This window comes from Parasteatoda tepidariorum, chromosome 4 (assembly GCF_043381705.1).
Source record: "Parasteatoda tepidariorum isolate YZ-2023 chromosome 4, CAS_Ptep_4.0, whole genome shotgun sequence".
NCBI classification, from domain to species: domain Eukaryota; kingdom Metazoa; phylum Arthropoda; class Arachnida; order Araneae; family Theridiidae; genus Parasteatoda; species Parasteatoda tepidariorum.
This window is the reverse complement of record NC_092207.1, coordinates 98,123,910-98,142,700: the sequence shown is the minus strand read 5'-3', so window position 1 is coordinate 98,142,700 and position 18,791 is coordinate 98,123,910. Positions and strand designations below refer to the sequence as shown.

The 18,791-nt window shown below is 29.1% G+C and overlaps 2 protein-coding genes across 7 annotated transcripts in view; one reads left to right on the top strand and one right to left on the bottom strand.

Moving 5' to 3' along the window:
• LOC107451993 (uncharacterized) overlaps positions 1 to 11,020 on the bottom strand; it is a 21,630-nt gene extending 10,610 nt beyond the window's left edge. The window contains exons 1-3 of one of the 3 annotated variants that reach the window (XM_016068257.3): positions 10,842 to 11,020; positions 9,060 to 9,173; positions 4,933 to 5,031 (exon numbers count right to left, since the gene is read on the bottom strand). In XM_016068257.3, coding sequence (XP_015923743.1) covers positions 4,933 to 5,031; positions 9,060 to 9,154 — 194 coding nt within the window. In that variant the 5' untranslated portion in view covers positions 9,155 to 9,173; positions 10,842 to 11,020. Of the gene's footprint in view, positions 1 to 4,932; positions 5,032 to 9,059; positions 9,174 to 10,617 lie in introns of all 3 variants that reach the window. The other 2 variants (XM_043043313.2, XM_043043314.2) reach the window with 2 other exon arrangements.
• Positions 11,021 to 11,337: 317 nt separating this feature from the next.
• The window catches only part of LOC107452001 (serine-rich adhesin for platelets), a 46,799-nt gene continuing 39,345 nt past the window's right edge, over positions 11,338 to 18,791 (top strand). The window contains exons 1-3 of one of the 4 annotated variants that reach the window (XM_016068266.3): positions 11,360 to 11,487; positions 15,861 to 15,958; positions 16,900 to 17,019. In XM_016068266.3, coding sequence (XP_015923752.2) covers positions 16,902 to 17,019 — 118 coding nt within the window. In that variant the 5' untranslated portion in view covers positions 11,360 to 11,487; positions 15,861 to 15,958; positions 16,900 to 16,901. Of the gene's footprint in view, positions 11,737 to 15,860; positions 15,959 to 16,899; positions 17,020 to 18,791 lie in introns of all 4 variants that reach the window. The other 3 variants (XM_071180221.1, XM_016068267.4, XM_016068265.4) reach the window with 3 other exon arrangements.

Sequence of the window (18,791 nt, the reverse complement as noted above, 5' to 3'; positions counted from 1 at the left end):
CTGTGTACGTCACCGCTTCAGGAAAGCATTTCCGACCCCACATTGCTATATGATTTCGAGTCGTCAGGATGCCCCCTACCCCTCTTAGAAGTTCTGAAACGCTTAGCTGAGACACCCTGTATAAGCTCACCGGAGAAAAAATTAGTCACCCTAGTGCGCAAACACCGATGAATCCTTAGGCTTCGTTAGATGACGCAGTGGTCAAGTGACGTGCTCAACTGCATGCACACTGCTTCAACCTGATCAAAGACAAGTAGCTATCAGTGAGATATTTTTGTTTGAAGCGGAAATTGTGTGTAAATATGGGTAAGAGTAAAGATGTGATAGAGTGGTAAAAAGGGGCAATTGTGTTTGGCCGTGCCAATGGTCATATGGTGAATAAAGTTGCTGGATTTGTTGGCATTTCAAAGCTGACTGTTCAACGTGTCTACAAGCAGTGGTGTAATATACGTGGTCACGAACGACGCTGTCAGAATTGTGGTCGGAAAAAGATCCTGCATGAAAGTGACCAGAGACGCGTTTCACGACTTTTCAGTCAAAATCGCTTCCAAACTGGACAGGAATTACTTCAGTTACTAAATGAAGATCCGTCCCAGTCCTTTAGTGAGAAAAAATTGCGAATGGAGCTGCATGCAATGAACATATGGAGCTGAACATCTCGTAAGAGGTCACTTGCACATAAAGCTGCGTGACTTCAGTGGGCTAGAAGTCACCGAACATGGGCAGTTGCTGACTGGCGGAATGTAATATGGTCTGAAGAATCAAGTTTTTGCATTTATTCAAACGAAGCACGTCTGCAAGTGCAACACAGACCGGATGAAGCATTTCATCCTGACTGTGTGCAAGCATAGGTTCAAGCTGGAGGTGGGTCTGTCATGTTTTTCTTATTATGGAATGGGCTCCTAACTGAGGGGGCCACTAACATGATCCAACATGTTTATTTGAAAGTTCTGGACAATTAGGCTGTTGCCTTTCAGTCACCCTCTTCATGTAAAGTGTGTTGTCGATACCCCTATTTTTACAACAGCAAAGTTCATGCTGCTGGAAGTTTATGTGACTGGTTTTATGAACACTCAATTACATCTCGGCTGGCTAGCAAAATCACCCGACTTGAACCCCATTGAAAATTTGTGCGACATGTTGGAACAACGGGTAAAGCGCCAAAATCAACATTCTCACAATTTGGTGAGTTTGCGCAATCAAATCCTCAACGAGGGGTTTAAACTGGATTCGACGTACTTGCAAAACCTTTTGGACTCACTTCCTAACCGAATCCTGGCGGTCATCAAATCTAAAGACAGTGTTACACGTAATTAAATGATCTTGTTCATGATTTCTCTAAGGGTGACTAATTTTTTGTCCAGTGAGCTTATATTTTTAATGTTAATTTTAAGTCCGGTTAGTTTCAAAAAGATTTAAAAAAGTAGAAAAATATTTACTGCAGTTTATTGTACATTGCGCCAAAAAAAGACCACTTTGAATAACTTTTGATATCATTCTTAATGATTTGAGGGGGTGATCTCAAATTTGCTAGAACATAAGTGCAGACAATATTGTAAGTTACGAAATCAGACACAAAACGTATTTTCTCTGAATAAACATATATTTTTTTCAGCAGATACAGGTTTCTGACCCCCAAAATATGTAGCTGCAATCTGGGAGACATGGTTCAAATAGTTTGGCCAGGAGAGCATTCCAAAGGTTGGACTCCTTAATGTTAATTTTATTTTTTCCGTATTTCTCCATATCTCGAGAACTTACAAAGCAAATTGAAAATTTTTCGCACACAATTATAAAATTCGTTTACCCAAAGATAATCCCAATCAAAAAAATAAATTTTAGTAAATACTCATTATTTTTTATTACTTTATTTAATAATAGCCAAATAAATTTTGAATTTCAAGGTATAAAATTTTTTACATCAAAGTATTTAATTTTACATGGCAAAATACAAAATTCGAGCAAAATCGGTTAAATAGTTCCTGAGAAAGCCAACCAGGTGGCCGAGTGGTTAGCGTGCCTGACTGCAGAGCCGATGGTCGCGGGTTCGAATCCTGCTCAGGGCATGGATGTCTCTTTCTCTCTGTGTTCAACATCCTTTCTCCTTTGTGTGTGAATGTGACCCGCCCTATAAACGGGTTTGTGGTTGTGTGACGTGGGCGACACTGCTCCACCGCCGCACTGGGTAACGAGAAGAGAGTAGCAGTTCTGGCATTTTCTGAGGCCAATGGGTCTTCGTCCCAAGTGCACGCCATTAAAAAAAAAGTTCCTGAGAAATTGAATTTTTAAAAAGCTGTATATTTAAAACTCATTTTCTCAGAAACTATTTGATCAATTTCATTCAAATTTTGTATTTTTCTACATAAAATTACATTTTTTAAAATGTTGCAAAAAATTGTGTTATCTAAATATTCAAAATTGTTTCAATCATTCTTACTTAAAATAATAATAAATATTTACTGAAAGTTATATTTTTTATAGCATCATCTTCGGATAAACGAATTTAATAGTTTTGTGCAAAACGGTTTAAATTTTCTTAAAAAGTTCTCGAGATATAAAGAAATATGCAAAAAGTAAAATTTACACTAAAGGGTGGGACCATATTTCCCAGATTGCGGCTGCTCCTTATATATTTGGGGCTAGAAATCGGAATCCGACGAAACAAAAAGGTATGTTTATTCGGAGAAAGTGCTTTTGCGTGTCTGATTTCACAATTTAAAATATCGTTTCAAATCTGCAGAATTATATTTTTGAACCCAATCCAGAAGACAAGGAACTCCTAGATAAAGCATTGGGACAACCTAGCCTTTTTGATGAAACTAATCTGCATATATGTTGCATGGATAATTTCATGAAAAATCCTGAAAACCTCCCACGATTAGCCCGACAGCAAGAGGATTTTAACCAATGATCTGTCTACCACTGAGGATATTTAATGTTAGCACTGTGGCCGGTGTGAGTTGGGTGCAGAATTCGCATCAATCCTGGGATTCGAATCTGTGTGACCTCATTGGGAGACGAGTGCTCTATTCCCTGAGGCACAGCAGCTCTTATTAAGTTAATTGAAAAATATAGTACAGTGTAACGTCCCATATCCGGACGTCCCTTTCCCGGAAGGGTCGATTTCCCGGACACTTTTTAAGAATCAAAATAAACAAAGGGGAAGTGAAGATCTACCAAGACCATTGAGTGACCTTTAGTGACGCTCCTCCCTTGGAATGTAGGAAAAAGAGGGAGATTTGTTTTCAAAAGACCGCAACTGAGTCCCCCCCCCCCCTCCTTTCCCATGCAGGTGGCTAGTAAAAGAGGCATTTCCTGGAACCTTTTTATTGAAAGAAGAAATACTGTGGAAAAGGGTAAACGGGGCAAGCGTTAAGGTGGAGGGGGAGTCAAAATGGAAAATTTGAATAGGTCTAAAAGGATACACGTCCTTGAGAAACAAAACATTCGTTCTTCCCCATACCATGTAATATTTAGGAGGCGGGGGGAAAAGGGGGTAACATTCTTTCTTTAGCAGATTCTTTCAGTCATAGAAGAAAAAATAAAGAGAACCCGATCAGCGTGCCCCGCCTTTATGCTTGATTGATAGCCAATGATTGGAGAGAAAACAATAATTTGTTACTTCCCCACCCTCAACTTAAATGATCTCCTCTTTACACTTATTTTCTTTCACAAATAAGGAGGAAATGAATTTTTCTCCTCCACCTACCCACCTTAATGAATGACGGGAATTTCCCTTTCTTGCTTGAATCATTCTAGTTAAAAATGGCGGATTATTATTTTCATATGTCAATTTTTTTTCGTTTTCTATATTTTAAGCAATAATATTTTTTTTCTAATATTTCATATTTTATTGATTAGATATTCTAATACTAAAACATTATTCCCCTTAAAAATAATGTTTATTTATTTTTTGCTTCTTAGATTTAGATCATTTTAAGCTTTGTTCCAGAATGACATGAATTTCCCCTTCCTGCTTGAATCGTTCTAGTTCAAAATGGCGGATTAATATTTTCATAACTGTTAAATTTTTTTCGTTTTCCATAATTTCAGCAATAATATTTTTTTTCTAATATTTTATATTTGATTTAGATATTCTAATGCTAAAACATTGTTCCCCTTAAAAATAATGTTTATTTATTTTTTGCTTCTTAGATTCAGATCGTTTATTAAATCATTTTAAGCTTTGTTCACCTTGGGGTCTATGATACGGAAAAATCTATTATACGGACTTCTGGAAGTCCCACCGATTCCAGATACGCGACTTTACACTGTATAAATAAAAACATATTTCTATCGTAACTTATATATTTTCTTTCTACAGTGTGTACCATTGACCATAATGTGCCCCCACATTGTAGGGGTCTTATCTACACCACTGATTCACCTTTAGGTTCATAAATTAAAATTTAAGTTTGATATTTAATATGAATTCTTAATAAAAGATTAAAATGATTAAATGTTTTTGATCAAAAAAAGTAAGAAAATTTGAAATCATTATACAAGTATAACTTTAAAAAAATTAAAAGATAAATGAATATTTTCCCCTCCCATGAACTCTCATTGAATAAATGATCATCGCTACGACCATTTCAAACAACTTCATTGAAAATCAGGATTTAGACATTCAAAACTAAGCATTTCTCAAAAAATTGCATTTCTTATAATTCAAAACTATATTATTGAATTTAGTAAATTTAACAATTTTGTAGGCAGAATATGAAAAAACACTCTTCAATATCGTCTGATATATGTATTTACTTTTCACCTCTTTTAATTCTGAATTAAAAAAAAAATTTAAACTAAAATACACAAAATATAAAGTAAACCAGTTCAAAATTCACAATATTATGAGCTGTTTAAATTATGGTTGAAATAACTTTATGCATTAAACACCGAAATACTTAAAATATTCAAGAGTAAAAAACTTACGTATTTCCAAACCAATCAGTATTTAAAGATTTCTGTTCAGTCTTTGAAGGTGGAGCATCAAATAAAAGTGGCGTATCACTATTATCTGGATCACAATCCCTGTAAAAAAAAATTTTTTATAGAAATATTATAAGAGTTAAGAATTTACTATTAAAAACACGCTCTATAAGCAAAAGTAGTGCATTTTACACAAAAATTTGAAACATTCATTTAGAAACAGGAAAAATTCCATATTTTTTAAAATATATATTGGTATAAGTAATAAAGCGTAAATAAAAATTAATTTTACATGCAAAAATAAGCTATATTATATTTCATGACAACATAAAAATTTTAAAAACTAAGATTTAACTATGTCGAAATTTTCTGTTGAAGCATATAGTTAATTCAAAAATTTAAATTATACACTGCCAGTTTCAGTATTAAATAACAATTCAACTATTTTGTGGGATAACTCCCAGTCAAAAATTAAAGTAATTAATAATTAAAGATACACAAATATTTTATTTCCACTGGTAAATTTTTTAATAAATCAAGATAAATATCCTGTCTAAAATATTCTTTAAAAAAAACTATTATAGAAATTAAGACATAAAATCACATTATGATAGGAAATATATTTGCACAAATAGCATAGTACAATTTCCATCAATTGTTTCTCATGGGACTATACACTGTGAATGATAGATACAGTGAAACAGTGAACGTGGGCCAAAAATATCAAATAATGACTTAAAAATGCAGCTAAACCAGCGAGAGCTTTCAAACACAATGAAAATAAAAATTTTTTTAGAAAAATGAAAATATGGTGAAAATTGTGAATCGCACATTTGAGTCATCACATTGTGATGCACCCGTTTTGCAGATTTTATTGTGTATTCATGTTGTTTCTCAATCACTTTTTCAACAGTTATTGATACAAAATTCCACATGGTTTTAAAATGCACAATATTTTTAATACGATACACGAATTTTGAATTTGAGTAATCACTTTTTGAGTCCTTTTATTTTTGTAGAATTTCATTATCAATCAATTTCGATTGTCTGTTTTTTTTTCCATTTATAACTACCAATTTACATGTGATTTGTAAAATCCCGATACATTTATTAAGATATTATTACTTGCAAGTTATACACCGCTCATTTAACTGATTACTTTTTGATGTGCCTTCTTTGGGTCGATTTCATCGTAAATCTAAATGACTTTTTGATTTTGATTTCTTTTTCGAAAGGCAATAATTGCCAAGCTTTTGTAAAACACAAATTTTTACTATATTATTAAGACACACAAGTTTCAAATAATACGTTTAAGTAATCAGTTTTTGACTAAATGACTAAATCTAAATGACTTTTTGATTTTGATTACTTTTTTTCGAAAGGCAATAATTGCCAAGCTTTTGTAAAACACACATTTTTACTATATTATTTAGACACACAAGTTTCAAATAATACGTTTAAGTAATCAGTTTTTGACGTGATTTGTTTTTGCCGATTTCACTGTAAGTTTCAAGTAATTTTTTTTGCAATTCCCTTGATACCTTCCAACGTGGTTTTAAAATGAAAATTTTATTACATGTGAATTTTAAATCACACATTTAAATAATTAAATATTGACACGCTTAATTCAGACTAATTTCATTGTACATACTTTTATCAATTATTGCAATGCATTTCCACATGATTCTGACTATCCTGAATGATGTTACTGCAGCACGTATGTTTTTAATTGTGCATATAAATAATCACTTTTTGATACAATTTATTTGCATGTATTCCAATGAATATATAGGTTATTTTCCCGTTGTTCTTTCGGCAGCTAGTGCCATGCATTTGTACATGATATTTAAAATACCCGATATTTAATACAATGTTATAGCAACATGAAATATTCGAAATATGGAGGAAAAAGCGAATTTTTAAAATGCTCACTGTTTGTAATTTTGACAATTTTTTGTAGCTTATGTGTTTTTTTAAGAAAAAACAAAAAAGAAAACTTTTCTTATTTAAAATTTATAAAACGTTTAATAATTCAAGAAATAGCAATAATATCTGCAGTATAATAATAAATGAATATTGAATCTTATTTTGCACTATAATGGTTTTGTTTTAATTTTTGGTTTAAACCTCATAAATTTTCCTAAATTAAAATATTTAATTTAAATTTATATTATTCATTAAAATATGTATGTACGTCTGTATTTTTATTACTTTTATTCTATGAGCATTAGTTTATTATTTTTTTGTTGTTGTTAGAATTTATACTTTGTTTCCCCAATATTTACGTATATTTTCTGATAAATCAATTGTTAAAAAGGGAAATTATTTTTTAAGAAATAGTAGTACCAGTTTTTTCAATTTCGTTAATTCTAATAATAAAAAATATTTTATTTTCCGCAAATATGTTACTTAGTTTACAGATAAAAAGTTTAGCTCTTTGAACACTAATGTTTATATAAATGTTAATGTTTATCACAATGGCTGCCAGTATGACTAAATATGCATGCTTCCTTACATTAGTCAACCTGTTAGCCTATATATACCCCTAATATATTATATATTTATACATTATATTAAGTAATAAAAAAGTTGACTTGAAAATTAATAAATTTGCTTGAGTACAAAGAATTTCATATGAAAAAAGTTGTTTACTGTGTAAAATATTATGATGAAAAAGAAATGTGAATGAACTCATTTGGTTACTTAAAATGTTAAAAAATTTCAATTTGAACCAACTCTTTTCCTTTTAATGTAAACAATAAATTTCCAACATTTCTGACAAAAATGTATTCATTTTCTGTAAGTTTTCATGAACACAAAAAGTTTCTTATTATTTCAAAGGTTTTGAGAACTTCTGGAAATTTCAGCACTGATTGTGGTTCCGTTTTGCTGTTCTCATCTGTATCCATTTACACTTCTTCAGCTGCTGCAAGCATTTCACTAATTGACACCACCACATTTCAATCAACTGATACATAAATGCCAAACTTGATGTTTGATGCATTTCACTCAAACTTTAACAAATGCTNATAAAAAAGCTGAAATTTAAGAGATAAAAGTGAAAAAAGCGGAAATCCGCTAAAAAACGGAAAAATCTCATCCCTGTTTTAATGTAAACAATAAATTTCCAACATTTCTGACAAAAATCTATTCATTTTCTGTAAGTTTTCATGAACACAAAAAGTTTCTTATTATTTCAAAGGTTTTGAGAACTTCTGCAAATTTCAGCACTGATTGTGGTTCCGTTTTGCTGTTCTCATCTGTATCCATTTACACTTCTTCAGCTGCTGCAAGCATTTCACTAATTGACACCACCACATTTCAATCAACTGATACATAAATGCCAAACTTGATGTTTGATGCATTTCACTCAAACTTTAACAAATGCTCATGCGAGTTTCAGACACAACATAAAAGGGTATTCGTAACACGATAAGAATAACATTTGTGACGGCAACATTGAAACAAGTCAAAGCATAAAGAAAGATGTGAGAACTAGGGAGCAAGATTCAACTGGATTTGAAACTAAAATAACAAAAATTCTAGATATTTGAGAAATGCTTACAACTATTTTTTCCTGAACCTAGTAAACACAAGGAAGGAAGTTATAAAGAAACTGGAGTAGAGATTAGTGCAGGGTACGCAATTATTAATCAAAACAAGTAAAAGGAAACTATAAATAACTAAATAAATTTATTTTTTATGAAATGGTAATCATGAAAGTCTGAAACCCAGCCCAAATAGGTTTTATCATGAAAAAAAAATCCAACATCCTGCCTAGATATTGCTTTCAAATTTCTGTGCCTACTTATATGTATTAAATATAAGAATAAGTGCATATACTGAAAAGATATTACTTGATTATTACCAGAATTATTCCTAAAAGAAATGGTTATGAGAATAACTATTTCAGTTAATTTTCTGCCATCTAAATGTAATTAATGAATTGCAGAATGGTGAAGTTACTAAAATGATTCTTTATGATATTTGTTTTTAAGTTAGTGAATGGTATTTTTACAAGCATCGTACGCATTCACAAAATTAAATGCACAGGTCTTTTTGTAACACATGGCATGATTATTTGTATTCTTCAATGCATGAATTCTTTATATAGTTTACAAAAAACTCACTTATTTGAAGTAACTTTATATCCTTTTCTCAGGTTACTTCCTCCACTTTCTCCAAGTCCTTGTTGCCTTGTAAAAGGAGAATGTAACCAAGCCATTATCTATTTATTCACCAATCTGAAAAATGTAAATGTAATACTTAATGAAGTCAATGTGAAGTGTAAAAGGTTTCTTTTTGGTATAAACTGCACAATGCGTAAAATAAAAAAGTGAGTAGCCTGAATAACTTTTGATGTAATGATCGGATTTTTAAGTACTAGGGTTCAATCATAATTATTCAAGAGTCTAACCCTAATTATGCTAATTAGCTAGCACAGATAATATTTTAAGTCACAAATTCAAAAAAATATGCGTTCTCTGAATAAAATTGTCTTTTTTTAATGGATTTGGATGCTTGACCTTCAAAATATGGAGAGTAACCAGAATAGTGGCAAAAACAATCCCCGAGGCTCCAAATGAATTTTTATCTTGCAATTTTTTAAAAATACATGTAAAGTTTAAAGGTTTGACCATTGGGGGGCTGCACGTTATACTCTTCAAGTTGGTTCCCCTCAGTAATTTTTTTAATTTCTCACGGGTTGCTGTACGGAAGTTGGCAAGACCTTGCAAGTATTCTGCCGGCGATCACAATAGAGGAAATTCTCCAGACTCGTTAACATTAAGTTTGTGTATTTCAGTATACCTCGAATACTTCTGAAGCAAATCGAAAACTTTTCCTCATAATTATACAATTTATCTTTCATAAGACAATTCCAAGTAAAATATTATTTTGATAATTATTTATTATGAAATTTATTTATATAAGTTGAAACAATTTATGAATTCTAAGGTATACTAATTTTTACATCATTTTAAAATAGGCGATTTTAAATATCAAAATAGCACAATTGGTCGAAACTTATTTTGATACATCTGGAACACATAATTTTTTAGAATTATATTTCATTAAAATTACACTTTACGCTGCATTTTTGCAGTCACATTGGACAAAAAAACATCTTTGATGATAAGGTTGACTATGGATGATGTAACTTATATTATGTTATAACATAGCAACTTTGTATACGATTAATTTACCAATGTCAAAAAAACTCTTATTTCAAATTTAGCAGGTTATTTAGGTTTTCTCAAAACAGTTAGTTACTTATAGCCTCACCAATTAAAAGTTGAGCTACAGAGAAAAACTTAATTACTGCTCCTGTCTCACTTTCTGAACGAAAAGTGTTGGGTCATAAATAATCTTTTTCTTGCTTTGGTTAATTTAATGTAGAAGCTTTTATACTGGCAAAGATTTTAAAAGAAAACAAATAAATACGATAAATATAACTTCCGAAACTCAAAAATAAGTGCGACTGAAAAACTGATCTCTGAAAGAATTTATAAATAATTCGTAGCTAAGCTTTCTTTTAGAATAAATATCTATTAGTCATAAAGTTACAATAAGGTTTTAATTTTCTAATATCTAAACAATCAAAGGAACATGAGTTGCTACTTATAGCAACCACGATAAAGTCAAAATATCGACAAGACAACAGTGTACTTTATGTAAATCATTACTCACTGAGAAACATTTATTGACACCTAGATTAGTTTCAAAGCGATTATCACTTCAAGGATAAAACTTCACTAACCACTATTAATCTTGGACAAAAGTATAATCCTAAAATGTTTCAGTCATTGAATATTTATTCTGTTTAATAAAAATTTTAAGGATTGAGGAAAAATATCAGATAAATTAATTTAATTACTTATTTATTAACCAAACTCTTGTAAAACTGCACTTACCATACTGATTAATAATTCTGCTGGACATCCGGCAAACAAAACAATAACAAAGAAAACAAAAACTTTAGGACTTAACGGGATAGTAACTTCAATGCGCATGCGTAATGTTTGCAGCCAACTTATGGAATAAATAAAGAGGCCGAGGAGTTCGAAACTACGTTGATTTTAATCAGAATCATTTATTGCTTTTAATAATTGTAAAGTATGAAACTTCTTTCCGAATTCTAAGATTTCAGTAATCTACTATTCACAGTTTAGTGTAGAAGAAAAATTAATACATTAAATTTTTTTTTCTGCATACAAGGTATTAATGAATAAATTACAACTTTAAAATAATTTAATATATTTATATATAATTAAGTTATTATATAGTAAGCATAGCTGAACTGAAATTTTTTTTAAAAACGAAACTCATTCTGCAAAATAATGATATAGCTGAGTGTCTACGCATGCGCTTTTCGCTAATCCTGATAAATTATTGGATTCAGTGCTGACCTCTGTTGGTATGTTTTGCCATTATACAACATCCTTCATCAGATTGGTACTGAGCATGCGCTTTTAGGTTATTGCAAATGGCGGAGTCTGTTATTGTTCCATGGCGAACGTCAAGGGAATAAATTCATGCCCGAAACGCTACCATTTCGAGGTGAGAGCAAAATTTAAGCTATCGTAACAATATATTTTATACAGTTACATAATATAACATTGAATGAAAAAATTGAAATCGTTTAATCAAATAGAATAAAAGTGGCACAATTTATAGAACTTCAATGTTATAGTACATCGACTCCCTCAGCTTCCCCACTTTTGGTGGGGTTGGTCCTCATTAAGATCAGTGATTCACAGGAAAAAAACATTGCAACAAAATGATTAATGCTTACTAAGTAAACCTTAAGTAAATTAAAATTCTATAATGTTTCTAATAAAGCATACCTCATTCAATCGCACATTACTAAAATAACATCAATGTTTAGTTACTATTCCTATTTTGATTTGCGGAAAATATATGTTTATATCAGTATTAAGGCTGTAATTACTGTGATTTTGCATCATTTTTTACAATATTATATATCAGAATGCATGATTAAGGTGATCAATTCGAAAAAAATGAAAGAAATACAGATATTTACGCCTTATAATTACACCATTAGTTGTAGTTCCACTTATGGTGCACTTAAAATTTTGTTTATATACTATTGGTACAGTCTTTCTACTTGTCAAAGGGATGTTAAAAACTTATACTAATTATTTTTAGCAACTAAATCTCTGTATATTACTTTCAAAATTGTTCGAAATTTTTAGTTATGATGTGTATTCACCGATATTGGAGCGCCCTTTAAAATGCTGTCCGCTCATTATAATCGTGGCGTTCATATTGTAAACATTAGCTAAAGAATGGGGGATTTCGGTCACTTCTTAAAGTATTCGTATGTTTTATGTAATAAATACGTTCAAGTTCAATAAAATATCGACTTATATTTAAAAATTTACTTATTTATTGTTGTATATTTTTGTTGTAAACAACGCATATTAATGAAATGGGGGGAGAAGACTGACTTGAAACATTGTGCGGCTAAACGTTTCTTTAATTCTATATATTAATTTAAAGTGTTATTCTAAGTAAAATTTATACATGAAACAAGGAAAAATATTTATTATTATTATCTTCTTTTCTCTATACATATGGCAATTTCTACTTAGTTAGAAAATCATGCTTTTTACACGATTTCTTTATGTGTACATTTTATATTTTTAAACAATTAAGTTTAGCGCAGTTTCATAATTTAATTAGTTTTATCTTCTGACTAAATGTAAAAACAGAATATTTTAATTTTCTTCATTATTGAAGGAACTATAGTCTTGGAATTAATATTTACAGTTACTAGCTTTTTTTTTGTTGTTGAAAAAATTGCTTTAAATCTGATTAAAAGTTTTATAAATCTTATTCTATTATGTTAGGATATAAGGTATAAGAAAATTTAAAAGCTCTGTTTTTAAATTTCATTATTCATTGCTAAATGTAAACAATTCATATTGTTTTAAAAGGGGATAAAAAGAAATTAGCACTCGTAAATTCCTATAAGCGTTCTTGGGTCTGTTTACATGGGTTGGCAATATTATTAATAAAGTTATATTTCTATTATTATCAACTTTTTTAAAAAATCTTTTAAAATCTAGTTTGTTTCCTCGAAAGCGCTCTTATATCTTACAATGTCTGTTTTGCTAATGACTTTAAAATATGATTTATATTTTTACCTTTATTTATTAGATTACAATAACAGTTTAAATTTTTTATTTGCCACTTGTTTTAATTTATTTACATCTTATTATATTCGGGAAAAGTCATTTTAGAATCTTTTATTGCTTTTGTAGTAAGTAACAATTGGAAAAATCATTATTATGAAATCATAATGTTTTGTTGTATATTCAAATTTCTGTTTTAAGGCTTATTTTTATGGGGATATTTCCATACCGTGATCTGTCGCTCCAACTACAATCGCCAAGGTGGCAAATAGATTTTAAATTTGCAAATTTTTTTACAAAAATGTAGATGTTTGCACGGGGATGGTTACGAGTTATAAATTTCGAGTTAGTCCCTTTCTGTAATGTTTTTTTTTTTTTTTAAGTTTCTCTCGGGCCACTACCCGGAAGTTTGCAAGACAGATCACGATACGGAAATCTCTTAATTTTTATTCTGCAGTTTATTAATTTTTATTATTCAGGGGTCTGTCCGAGCCAGATTTAGTACCGTAGTGGTACTTTCCAAAATTCAACTTTAAAAAAAATGGTAGTTTCACAAAATACTTTTTCTTAAAAAAAAGATTTTTTGTCTCATAAGGAACGACAAATCCATATTTTTATGTTGATTTTTTAATATAATTTTCACAAATTATGTCTAAATTTTCACAAAATGGGTAACTCTCAGAAAAACCTAGACAGACCCCTGTTATTAGTACTTCAAATTTAATGCAAACATTGTGTAATTCACTGCTCACGGAAGGCTCTTTTATTTCTTGATAATGCTTTAACTATGATATAAAGATAAATTTAAGCATTTGAAACATTATACATTTAAAAAAAAAATTTTTTTTTAAAAATTACTTAACAGATTTTCATTTCACTTCCTCATCAGTTTTTATCTGAAATGTGAATTACAACTTATGAATAGTTTAGTTGTAAAGAAATGTCGTTTTTTAGGATTAGGATGTTATCCTAAATCCAATATCAAAGAAAAGTTATTTATTTTAACTTAATAATTTGTCAAAAATATGACTAAAAATAGTTTAAATTATGAAATTATTATTCAAGAGTGATTGATGTTGAATACTTCGAAATTAAGCGTGTTCATCTAAATTATTAATTTGAATTTAATTACTTTTTGCAATTCTTTCAGAGCATTGTCGTGTGTGTTTGTTTCAACTACCGATATACCTGTGGTTTAAGGCAAAAACTATTGATGTCAATGCTTGGCAAAATAAGAAAGGAGGAAGAAAAAATTAAAGACATTTTTTCGACCCTAAAGAGAAAAAAATCTTAAATTTTAATACCAACTATAGTCAGAGCTAAACTGACTAAATAGGTCCAAAATTGTTTTTCATAAAACTAATGTCTTGTTTTAAATGCAAAAGTATTTGTTGCTATGTTTTTTCCTCTAGTAGTACTAATTTAAAAATGTAACAATATTTCAAAATTTTGACATTTGCCGTTTTAAATCTAAGCTATCGATATAGTAAGTTTAATAAACAAACAATTTTTTAAATGTGTCTACTGGGATATTGTAGTCTATAGATTTAAAAATTAACAAAATATGATTTTAAAAGTCTGATACTGTAGAATGTTTTGATAATGATGATGGTATGTGTACTTGGTTATAGTATCGAATAAGCACCTTGTCTTTTGTCCTTGCTTATTTTCTTGTAAAAAGTTCTTTCTACATTATTTTAATATATCTCTTTGTTTAAGTTTCAAATCATAGCTTCCTTGTATTTTATGTTTTAATAGTTCGGATTTGTTTAGCCTCCTTTCTTCTGGCTAGGTTTTTAACCCTGAAACAAACATTTTTAGCTGAACACACCATTATTACAGATTTATTTAAAATGAGCTTAATTCATGAACTTTTGCCCTTTTTTTATGAAAATTATAAAGATAAAATAGTGTATAAAATTATAAAAGAGTGTTGAAAATACATAAATTATTATTTAATGTCTCATTATATTATTGCTCATTCTTCTAACATTTTTAGTAATTGTATGAAAATTGTAATTAAAAAATTGTATGAAAATGTTCATGACTGGAAAAGTTAGAAAATCTGTTTTTGTGTACAAATTTTTTGAGTTAAATTCTAAGCTGGCTGGTCTTAATCAGCTTAAACTTATTAAACAATAATTTTAAAATTTATTTGAACAGCTCAAATAAAACATTCTTCTTTTAATTACATTAAAATTAATAATATTTTGAATTTTTTTAATATTTTATTTTATTTTATGTTATTGATGTGTTTGCCCTTGATTATTAAGTTATTGATTAAACTATTTCACTCACTATGATATCGATAAACATTTATAATTTATTAACACTGCTAATTTTAATGTTACGTTTTTGTAGAATTAACTTTATGAAGCTAATTTTTTACAATCAAATTACATTTTTAATTATGTATAGAGACTTAATACTTTTTTCCTGGATATTTTTTTTCTCATTAATTTTTACTTCTATAATTTATCTAATACTCTTTTCATTTAATTTATATTGAAAATTATTCTTTTTTGAATGCATTTTTAATTTGTTAGAGGTAAAATTATAAAACAAAATGAATTTTCAAAACTGGAAATATAAGGTATCAGAATGTGACAAGTCTACTTAAATGTGCTGTTTCATTGCTTAATTAAATTCTTCTTAGGTATTCCTTTGAAATACTTGTAAGCTGTTACTAAGCAATTTATCAACAAAAAAAAATTCTGGCAATATTAGTATTGTGCCAGTTGACATCTTTTTTCTTTTTTAATTTTCCAATAATAGTTTCAGTTATCAAAGATCTCAGAATTCTGATCGTGGATATATGTGAAAGTGGCACAGAAGAAATGTGTTAAAGCCATTTGATCCTACCAATGAATAACGTAAGATTAATTAAAAACAAATATTTCAATGGATTTCAAGTTTCATTATCTTTTTATTCAGATCTTTTAAAGGAGACATTATAGTATAAATAATGAAATGCTCAAATATTGGCTGATTTTTTTAAAATATGTCATTAACACTGAAATAAATTAGACATTTTTTCAGAAAAGTAATAAGTTATTTTCAGAAAAGTAATAAGTTATTCAGAAAAGTAATAAGTTAGTTTGATTTTATAACTCAATTTTATTTAGCAAATTAATAGGAAAAACAAATTTTTATAGCCATAAATAAAAACATTAAAATGTTTACTTTTCCTGGAAAATTCTATTATTAACACACCAATTTTGTGTTACTTTACTTTAAAAAAAGTTTGGAAACTAATGTTAAAAAATTGTCTAACAAAATTGTTTTTATAGTGTTCCGAATAGTAAAATAATTGATTATAAGAATTTAGATCTGCAAAACATTTTTTAGAATATTTCAAAAATGACTTTTCATGAAAATAAATTTTAAAGTTTTACTTTGTACTATGTTAGCACTATAATGTTTCAAATTTTAATATTAACTAAATTTTAGAAAAATATATTGTATGTATCATTATAAAAGTCTCTTGAAAGTATTCAAACATAAAACTTACTGTGTGATGTGCTTCTTTAAAATCATATCTCCTTGTTAAAATACGAACACAATTTTGGTTTAAAAATTTCTAAAATATCTATAATAGCATAAGTTTGTAAAAAAAAAAAAAAATCTTATTCATTTCTTTTTGTAAGTATAGAATAATAATAAATTTGAAAATAATATTCTCGATAAGAATGAGAAAAAAATTATTGTTATGTAAGTGAATACTCATATTTTACAAATTAAATATTACAAATGATCAGAATAGTACAATTATAACATTATATATTTTTAATGTTTTTTTCTTTTAATTTTTTAGATATGGAAGGGGAGGACTTAGCAATTACAGTCCTCACATGTGAGGGAGATATTAAAGACCCCACATTCCCTTTCAAACTCCAGAAACTTGTTAGCAAGTTGCAAAACCTCATCTCTGATGGTATGAAATTATTTATATTTTATATATGAAAAGAAAAACCCTTTATCTTCTATTATAATACTCTCTATTTTTCTGATTTAACTTGGTAATGATGTTGATTTTTCTTTTTTATCCATTTTACTTTTTGTGTATTATAATTTTAAATAGAGATGAAAGGAGTATTTCTCCAGATACTAGATTCGACTCTATTTCTGTTATATATATATTATATGTGTTTTTCATGTATTTGTTTGCTTTATTATTAAAATTTTACGTGGTGTTTGCAGACGCATGTTTATTGCTCTTATCTTTTTTACTTTGAATGACATTTAGACATTCTTGTGTCCAAACATATTGAGATTACTTGTAATAGGTTAATCTATTTTGTTAGAATAAAATTGAATTTTTACCTAACAGTTGTACCAAAAATCATACTGAATATAAGCAAATTGTATTCAAACCCTGTCTTTATGTAAAAAAAAATATTTCCAGTGACTTGTTTAATCATCCCTAAAGAACATAATTATGAAAGATGCATAAGCATTATATACGTTGTAATATGTTTTTTTTTATCTGCAAATAAATTGCCTAATAACTGATATTTTTAAGTGCTTTACGTAATGAAATAAATAAAAAATGCAAAATCTATTTAATCAAAATAATAATAAGTTGTATTGTTTCCATAAGAATTTTTTAAAGAGCTTAAATTTTAGTTAAGAAATAACAATTATTCATTACATTCAACTGTTTAATACAGTGTTTCCGAACGTGGGGCCCATGCCCCACTGGGGGGCAGTTTGCTTGTTAAGGGAGGGCAATTCTAAAATGTACTCGACACGAGTTTAACCCTTTTGCTTCGGGCCATTTAAATGCTATGCTAGATTTCGGTGCCAAAATTGAAAGAAAAAATCAAATTCTTAAATAATTGCAACCAATAAATATTATAAATTCTTTTGATGAGACCAGAATATCAACTGTGTTTTTGGTGTCGTCAAGTTAACCTCCCTGCAGCAGACTCCGCTTGGACTTTCATACTTTAAAGAAAAATTTTGAAAAGAGGACAACAGTAAAGTCTCTATTTACTGCTCACACTTCAACTCATAATCGTATTCTTGAGGCTAGTTATAATTTTTTTTTTATTCATCGCTAAATCTGGAAAAAATACTACAGGAGAGAATTTTAAAAAAACGTCAATATCAGCATCTCTTAAAACTGTTCTTGAAAAAGATGACAAAGCTGTAAAAGCTATGCCACTCAGTAACAATACTGTTAGCAGAAGAATAGACGAAATGAGTGAAGATATTGAAAAACAACGTGTTGAAAATATGAAAACAAGAAAATTCTCAGTGGAAATGGATGAATCAACTTTGATAAACAGCGTGGCAGTATTGATGACTTACGTAAGATTTATTGATAAAGGGCATTTTGCTGAAGAAATGTTGTTCTGTAAAAGATTAGAAAGCACCACTACCTCCATTGATATATATAATAAGCTAAAAAAGTACATAGATGTCAATAATATACCAATAAATACATAACATCTTGTGCTGCAGATGGTGCTCCTAAGAAAAATGGCTGCCTAAAATTGATGAAAGATGAGAATCTAGAAATGATTCTCGTGCATTGTGTTATTCATAGGGAAAACTTTTTAGCTAGAAACATCTTGCCTGTTCTAAATGAAATACTACATTCAGTAATAAAGTGCATCAATGATATTAAAGCTAATGCCAAATGTGAGCTTCTCTTCAAGCTATTTTGTGAAGAACAAAATGCAGACCATGTGAGACTTTTAC